Source organism: Ruditapes philippinarum, unplaced genomic scaffold (assembly GCF_026571515.1).
Source record: "Ruditapes philippinarum isolate M1 unplaced genomic scaffold, ASM2657151v2 ctg6485_1_1_1_1, whole genome shotgun sequence".
NCBI classification, from domain to species: Eukaryota; Metazoa; Mollusca; class Bivalvia; order Venerida; family Veneridae; genus Ruditapes; species Ruditapes philippinarum.
In genome coordinates, this window is record NW_026856204.1 from 69,261 (window position 1) to 78,477 (window position 9,217).

At 32.5% G+C, this 9,217-nt stretch overlaps 1 protein-coding gene across 1 annotated transcript; it reads right to left on the minus strand.

The window, feature by feature from the left end:
• Positions 1-4,559: 4,559 nt before the first annotated feature.
• On the minus strand, positions 4,560-8,803 carry LOC132745770 (protein sidekick-1-like). Its single transcript, XM_060734743.1, has 3 exons — positions 8,425-8,803; positions 5,859-6,143; positions 4,560-4,732 (listed from the first exon to the last, which is right to left on the minus strand). Exons 1-3 carry the CDS (start codon positions 8,645-8,647, stop codon positions 4,560-4,562), a joined length of 681 nt encoding a protein of 226 aa, XP_060590726.1. The 5' UTR covers positions 8,648-8,803.
• Positions 8,804-9,217: the final 414 nt, after the last annotated feature.

The window sequence follows — 9,217 nt, forward strand, 5'->3', positions numbered from 1 at the left end:
CTGCCTCTCAACCAAGGGATCATGGGTTCGAGCCCTAATCGGGTCACGGCCATGTTTCTTCATATGACACCAGTACTGGTTAGTCCGAGGAAGCGGTCTCGAAAGTAATTACTATAAGTTGCAAGAACTAATTTCGCAAATCGAGCTTAAATAAATATTTTTAAACCAACTCTACAATTTCACGATCACGATTTAAACTTCAGGAATTTACGATTTCAACTTTACGAATTCACGATTTCAATTTCACAAATTCACGATTTCAGCTTTATGAAATTGTAATTGTTGTTTTTCTAAGTTGATATCTTGAATTTGTAAAGATGAAATCGCGAATATCATGAATTCACGTTTAATTCGTGCATTAATGAAGCTGCAATCCAAAAGTTGTTCTATTTGTGAAATTGAGCCAATTGTAGTTTTCTTTAACCATTTCCCTGCCAGAGCAAGCCATAAATGAATTAAAGTCTTTGTTCGAAGGATTTCAATATTTTCCGCGCAGTTTCTGTGATTCGTGTTTTTTGTGCGCTATTCCTGTTGTTATTGTGCGCATGAGTGAATCAAAATTGAAGGCGTTGGAATACCAAAATTTCAATGGTGGTTAATTTGTTTAAAAGTAAATTAAATGTATGATTTTGTACAGGAGAAGATCTCTCAAAGCTTTGAAAACGGATGCAAGTTGTACGTAAACATAATGCAAATTAAGCATAACTTTATGCAACGAATATATACAATATCCTTCACACAATTAATTCAAAAAGAGTTAAAAGATAAAGGAATCATGCAATCGTGGTATATATGATGGATGAAATTATGAGTCCGATAATTTTCATGCTAAATACATTACTATTATATGATCTAAATATAGCTATAGCTGCAATCTCATTGGTCCAAACAGTAGTCAACAGAACTTTTTATAAAATCATATTTATTGGGTGTAGTATCATATTCACTGGCTGAATTGGATTTTCCCAGTCTAAAAATAGATTGAGGATCATACACCGCAGACTGTTAATAACTCGTGTTGATTAAAAATAATTGTTGCTTTTTGTTCCTTATGGCATATTTCTCGATTTAAATATCGTTACTTTACTATTATACTTAAAGGCTACACCGCAATGATGAGTATAAACTTGAATTACTTTTGTATGCGCAGCGTTCGCGTAATCGTTGCACGCCTAACACGTGCGTCTTTTTTTCCACGCTCCAACGAGGCAAAATGTGTACATGTATATAATGTTGTACTTTTGTGATTTTTTAATTTCTTAACCTATTCATATTATAAAACAATTATTGACTAGTGAGCCATTGAATATGATGTGATATTCACCGGCAGAAAGTCATATTGACCTCGGCTATCGCCTCGGTCAATATGTCATCTGCCGGTGAATATCACATCATATTCAATGGCTCACTAGTCAATAATTGTATAATGTGATACCTATATAAAATGCATGTTATATGTTCTATTTGATTTAAAGTAAAATATTATATATTCTAAGTCGTTCAGTACTTGTCTTGAATTTGCCGCAAAGTGATGTTAACTCCGAGAAATGTCATTCTAAAAATGTCCGTCATTAAAACACGGAATTCTTATGAATGCATGTACATGTATTTGGAGTTTCAACCTTAATTAATTTGAAAATGTCATCAAAGCGTCCGGAAAACGGCAACAAAACGTAAACATTTATGAATAATTCGGAAGTCTAGGAATACGTAATACGACAAACAAGAGGGCCAAGATGGCCTGACCCATCAAACTCATCCGAACAATTACATAGACACGCATCTTGACAAAGTTTGATGATGATTGAGGCAAAAATGTGACAACTAGAGTGTTAACAAGGATTTTCCATAATTGAGCTGTGTGACCTAGTTTTTTTTAACCCAGGCGACCCAAATTCAAACTTGACATATAAATCATCAAAATGTACTTTCAGACCGATTTCCAAGATATTTGGATCAAAAGAGTACCCACTAGAGTGTTAACAAATGTTTTCTTTTTTTATCTCCTGTAACCTAGTTTTTCATCCGAGATGACCCATCCGAGCAATCACCTAGACAAGCATCCTGACCAAGTTTGATGACAATTGAGTTAAACAAGAGGGCCATGACGGCCCTAGATCGCTCCCCTGACCCATTAACCGCATCCAATCAATGTCTTAGACAGGCATCCTGGTCAAGTTTGATGACAATAGAGTAAAAAATGTGACCTTTAGTGTGTTAAAAAGGTTTGTCCATATTTTGGCAATGTGACCTAGTGTTTGACCGGAGAGGACCCATATTCAAACTTGACCAAGAAGTCATCAAAACAACATTCCTGGCCGATTTCCAGAAAATCAGGATCAAAACTGCAGCCACTAGAGTGTTAACAAGCTTTTTACTATTTTTAGCTGCTGTGACATAGGTTTTGACCGGAGATAACCAATCTTCGAACTGGACCTAGAAATCATCAAAACAACTTTCTTGACAAATTTCCAGAATATTTGGATCAAAGCTGCAGTCACTACAGTGTTATGAAGACTTATTTTTAGCTCCTGAGACCTAGTTTTTGGCCAGAGATGACCAATCTTCGAATTTTAAAACAACCTACTTTGACCAAGAAGTCAACCAAACAACCTACCTGACAAATTTCCAGAATATTTGAATCAAAACGGCATCCACTAGGGTGCTAACAAGCTTTTTCTATTTTAAGCTCCTGTGACCTATTTTTTGACCGGAGATAACCCATCTTCGAACTCGGTGACAAACATTCTGACAAAGTTTGATGATGATCCAATCAAAACTGTGGCTGCTAGAATGTTAACAACCAAAGTGTTGACGACGAACGACGCACGACGACGGACACCGGACATAGCCCCATCACTATACCTCACCTTGACCACTTCGTGGTCAGGTGTGCTTAAAAGTGCCCACTAGAGTGTTAACAAGGTATTTCGATATTTGGGCCGTGTGATCTAGTTTTTAACCCCAGGTGACCCATATTCAAACTTGAACTCGAAATCATCACAACAAACTTTCAGACCAATTTCCAGGATATTTGGATCAAAACAGTTGCCACTAGAGTGTTAACAAGATTTTTCTATTTTTAGCTCCTGTGACGTGGTTTTTCATCCGAGATGACCTATGTTAGAACTCATCCGAGAAATTACCTAGAACAGCATCCTGAGCTTGGATAGGGTAGCTAAAAGCTACTGGAGTATTTAATTAGTTGGACACAAGTCTATGAGTGGCGTAGTCGTTTTGAAACAGCTGAAGATAACACAGGTCATTTGAGGAATGGAAGTCTGCGAATATTCTTCGTCGCTGTCTCGGTTGCCATTAGACATTTGTGTTTGGTCGAAGTTTTCGCTGGGATTTTTTAAAACAAGATTATAACCGAGCACATCTCATTACATTTATTAAGGCATGTTGAAGCTATATATTCCTTTCATCATATTGAAAACTAACTTAAAACAAGACGTATCTTTACAAAGATACTCGGCCGAAGTCAAACTTAACTTAACTTAAGTTAAGTTAAGTTAAGTTAACTTGCATACGATAAGCTACTACTAACCATGCTAACCGAAAACAGAACATTTAATTCGTTCTCAATAGTTTTATTTCAGTTCATTTTTACCCGCAATGTTTTTCCCCATCAATTGTCATTTTAGATTTAAACAATGCTACTTACATTATTTTATTTTAATCAAAATGGAATTTTATTTGAATAGGAATTGATAATAAAACAAAGCTTTAGAAGATTATTCCACGGAGAATTCGGCAACTGTAAATTATTCGAAAGTTCGTTTCAATCGTCAAATGCCCGTTTTAAAACAACTTATAAGGGAAACCCAATTGAACGCAAAAGTATCAAAAAGGCGATCTGTCATTTGTTTTATTTCATATATTTATTGAAAAGCTGTTTGAAACCTCTAGAAAATATCATTATTGTGTTTTTATATTTATTCTGACTTATATCATTTCCCGACATTTCTTGCCATCGTGCAATCGAACAGATCTTACCAAAAAAGGACGTCTTTAAAGTTTTTCAAAGAAAAAGGGGTAAAAAGTGGGGTTAAAAAAGACCAAAAGAAATTTTCCCCATATATATTTCTTTACTGTTAATTTTAGCGGTTTAAGAGGTATCTATGCTTAAGTCAGAGACAACTTCATTAAGTCTATTTTTACATGCATTCGTTTAATGTAAACAATTATTTCAACACGTACTTGTCTTATTTAACTAAATGTTATTGATGTAAAATATGGAAAAAATTGCTTCCATATCAACTTAGAGAGACAACCGAAATAATTCATCAAATGGTTTCGTCACGGTTATACGAGAATTCACATCAAAATAAATGTTTTACTACGATCAAAAGACAAAGATAAATATTAAAATGAAGTACTGAAAATAACTCTAACATTCATTAATTTAAATCTTTATAATATAGGAAAAAATACAAGAGTTTTTGTTTACCTTTATTTACAATTTCGAGAATATAAAATTTATCCCTTTTATTTTTTTTCCCTTTTAATTAATTTCAAAGTAAAAAACGGGGTTTAAAATCTTCGCACTTAATAATTTAAAAACTTCCATTTATAAAAGGTGATATGACTTCATGCTCTTCTCCGTTGTAGTAAACATAAAATGTTTGTTCATAACCGCCGTCATATCCTGGTTCCCATTCCACTTCAATAATTGTGTCTGTGATGCCATCGTTTGCAATTCTGAAGTTCTTTGGTGGGTCTGGTTTGCCTTCAAAAAATATATAATAGAATGCTGATTATGTTGCGTGTGTAACTATTATTTTACTTTTCGCATATGATATGGCAGTAATAGATAAAACACCTACTGAAGTTTTAAAACAATTTGATAATATATATTGGTATTGTAATACATGGGGACTTAAATCAATATAGCGAAAACGAAATTGTAGTATTCAGGAAAAAGGGTAGGTTATTACAAAAATGAACATTGGACCTAGTCTGAGCAAACTATTAAATTATTAAATTATCTTGGCACTGTCATTAACTATACTGGTAATTTTGATGTAAACCAAGAACAATTGATTGGTAAAGTTTTAAAAGCAATGAACATCTTATTGTGTAAATGTAGTGAATTCGATCTGAAACCAAAACTATTGTGTCAGTTGTTTGACTCCTTTGAAGGATCTAAATTGAACTATGTCTCTGAAATATATGATTATTCAAATACTAATAAGAAGTATGTCATAAAATACTCGGCCGAAATAAAATTGTTTATTTTATGTCGTTCAGTACCAATTAAGTCAACCTGATATTATCACGACAATGCCACAGCGATTCAGTCCATGAAACACAAAAGTGCCCAACACGGATCTTGTCTTGAATTCACCGAAAAATCATGTAAACTCTTAATTTAATAAAAGTACTCTTAATTCCTTTTGAAAACTTTGAAATCAAAGCGTCACGAAAACGGCGACAACACGTGAATATTTATCAAAAATTCTGAAAGTCAACGAAGATGTAATACGACAAATAATGCTACTCGAATATCTTGTTCATTAAACAAAACTCTGTGGGTGGCCTAGTAGTTTTAGACAGCTAACTCAGAGACAACTTCATTAAGTCTATTTTTACATGCATTCGTTTAATGTAAACAATTATTTCAAAACGTACTTTTTTTTTTAACTAAATGCTATTAATGTGAAATATGGAAAAAATTGCTTCCATATCAACTTAGAGAGACAACCGAAACAATTCATAAACTGGTTTCTTCACGAGAATACACATCAAAATAAATGTTTTAATACGATCAAAAGACAAAGTTCTGAAAAATTACTAACACTCTATTAATAAAATAACTTTTTAATATAAGAACGAATACAATGAGCCATGCTTACCTTTTGTTTCACAACCTTTAAGAATACAAGATTCTGCATTCCCTTTTATGTTTTTTGCATTTAATACGATTTCGTAAGAAGAACGAGGTTTCAATTTTTCGCACTTAAATGAATAAGGACTTCCATTTGTAGGTAATGACTTTACTTCATGCTCTTCTCCGTTGTAGTAAACATAAAATGTTTGACTATAACCGCCGTCATATCCTGGTTCCCATTCCACTTCAATACTTGTGTCTGTGATGCCATCGTTTGCAATTCTGAATTCAGTTGGTGGGTCCGGTTTGCCTTCAAAAATGAATTGATAGAACTGCTGATTATCTTGTGCTACTTATTATTCTATTGTTCGCCTATGATATGGCAATAATAGATAAAACACCCAGTGAAGTATAAAATCATTTGGATAATTCATATTCGTATTGTAATAAATAATACTTTAGGTTAATATAACGACAACGAAAATTGTAGTATTCGGGAAAAAGGGTGTGTTATTACAAAATGAATATTGGACCTTCTCTGACAAAGTTATTGAACGACTTTAACTATCTTTGCACTGTCATTAACAATACTTGTAATTGTGTTGTAAACCAGTCACTTTCGATTGGTAAAGCTTGTAAAGCAATGAACATATTATTGTGTAAATGTAGTGAATTCGATCTGAAACCCAAACTATTATATCATTTGTTTGACTCCTTTAAATGACCTATATTGAATTATGTTTCTAAAAAAAGGGTTATTTAAAGGCTAACAAGAAAAACGTCATAAAAGTCATCTAAGATACCCGTCCGAAGTAAAACTGCCTGACTTGCATATGTTATATCTAGGTTTTTCGATACATATCGAAAAGTTAGCAATGCTTGTATATCAATGATACGGTAATTTCTTGTAGCATTTCGTAATTATAAAAATGAAAAATAAGCATATTTATATTGATGTCTTTTCAAAAGTAAACTTATAAGATTAAAAACCTTATTGTTGTCTAGTTATTTTGGAAAGAAAATAATGTATTGTAAAGTAAAAATCAGTAAGTATTATGTAAAATAAACTGTTCACTAGAAAATGTAATGAGAACTAAATGCAGTGGTAAAATGTTTTGTGGTAAACAGAATTTAAAAGCACATTAGGACTAAGAAATGATATTTTTCTTCTTTTGAAAGGACATAAGCATAAGTTTTAGAAAGTTTTAAATAATTACTTAAGAGCTTCTTATATGGTAATCAACCGAAGAAAGTAGGGATGAATACAAAAAATGTTTGCCATAATAATAGCAAAGTGTACTCAAATTAGTTGTTTAAGAAGTCCGTCATTAAAACATGGAATTCTTGTGAATGCATGTAAATGTATTTGTAGTTACAATTAATTTTAAGATGTTGTCATCAAAGCGTCCGGAAAACGGGAACAAAACATGAGCATTTATCAAGAATTCGGATTGTCCAGGAATACGTAATACGACAAAAAAGCTACTCGAGTAATATCTAGTTAGTTGAACAAAAATCCGCGAGTGGTCTAGTAGACAGCTAAAGATAACACAGGCCATTTGCGGAATGGAAGACTGCGAATGTTCTTCGTCGCTGTGTCGATTGCCATAAGTCATAAGTGCTTGCAATTGGTCGAAGTTTTCACGGGATATTTTAAAACAAAATTGTTACCGAAAAATTGCATTTATTACATGCTTTTCGGTGGTTTATAGAAATATATCAGTGATATAAAACTGGTAATTTCACTGTTTGAAACAGTGAAATTACCACTTTGATAATTTCATTGTTTTGAATTTAAGCCCCTTACGTTGTTTCAGTGAAATACCAGCGTGCACAGTACAGGGTACCAACTTAATGACGTGACGTCGTAATGACGTCATGTTATATTATATGTTTGGCGCGCTCTTCATTAAGTATTAGGTTTAATGTCTTTTTAAAACATTTCTTTGCATATAATAAAAAGAAAATTTGTTTAGTTTAGTGTAAGATCAAATATATTTCACCCTGTAGACACCAAAAGTTCATATTTCACTCGTGGCTGCGCCACTCGTGAAATATACCTTTTGGTGCTCACTCGGTGAAATATATTCCGATCTTACACTGAACTAAACAAATATCATCTATTTATTAAGGCTTCTTGGACCTACATATTGCTATCATCATATTGAAAACTAATTTTAAAAATAAAAAAATAACAGAATTCATGTTGCATAAAAATTGTCTCTAAAAAGATAAGGAGTTATCTACGGTTAACTCAGAGACGACTACATTAAGTCTACTTTTATATGCATTCGTTTAATGTAAACAATTATTTCAACGCGCACATTTTTATTTAAATAAATGTTACGATATAAATGTAAAATAAGAACAAAAAATTCTACCAAGTCAACGTAGAGAGAAAACCGAAATAATTCATCAAATGGACTCTTCACGGAATACAAAAATTCACTGCGAAATAAATATTTCAATGTACTGTTTTACTAAGAACATTAGACAAAGATAAATATTAAAATGAAGTACTGAAAATAACTAACATTCTATTAATAAAATAACTTAATAATATAAGAACAAATACAATGAGCCATGCTTACCTTTCGTTTCACAATCTTTTAGAATACAAGAATCTGCATTCCCTTTTATGTTTTTTGCACATAATACGATTTCGTAAGTAGAACGAGGTTTCAAATTTTTGCACTTAAATGAATAAGGACTTCCATTTGTAGGTGATGACTTGACTTCATGCTCTATTCCCTTGTAGTAAACAAAAAATGTTTGAATATAACCGCCGTCATATCCTGGTTTCCATTCCACCATAATTCTTTTGTCTGTGATGCCATGTTTTGCAATTCTGAATTTAGTTGGTGTGTCCGGTTTGCCTTCAAAAATGAATTGATAGAAATGCTGATTATCTTGCGCTACTTATTCTTCTATTGTTCGCCTATGATATGGCAATAATAGATAAAACACCAAGTGAAGTATAAAATTATTTGGATAATTTATATTCGTATTGTAATAATTAATACTTTAATTTAATATAACGACAACGAAAGTGTAGTATTCAGCAAAAAGGGTGTGTTATTACAAAACTAATATTGGACCTTCTCTGACCAAGTTATTGTAGTTGTGAACGACTTTAACTTTCTTTGCACTGTCATTGACTATGCTGGTAATTTTGTTGTAAACCAATCACATTTGATTGGTAAATCTTGTAAAGCAATGAACATATTATTGTGTAAATGTAGTGAATTCGATCTGAAACCAAAACTATTATATCATTTGTTTGACTCCTTTGAATGACCTATATTGAATTATGTTTCTAAAATAGGGAAATTCAAAGTCTAACAAGAAAAATGTCATAAAAGTCATAAAAGATACCCGGCCGAA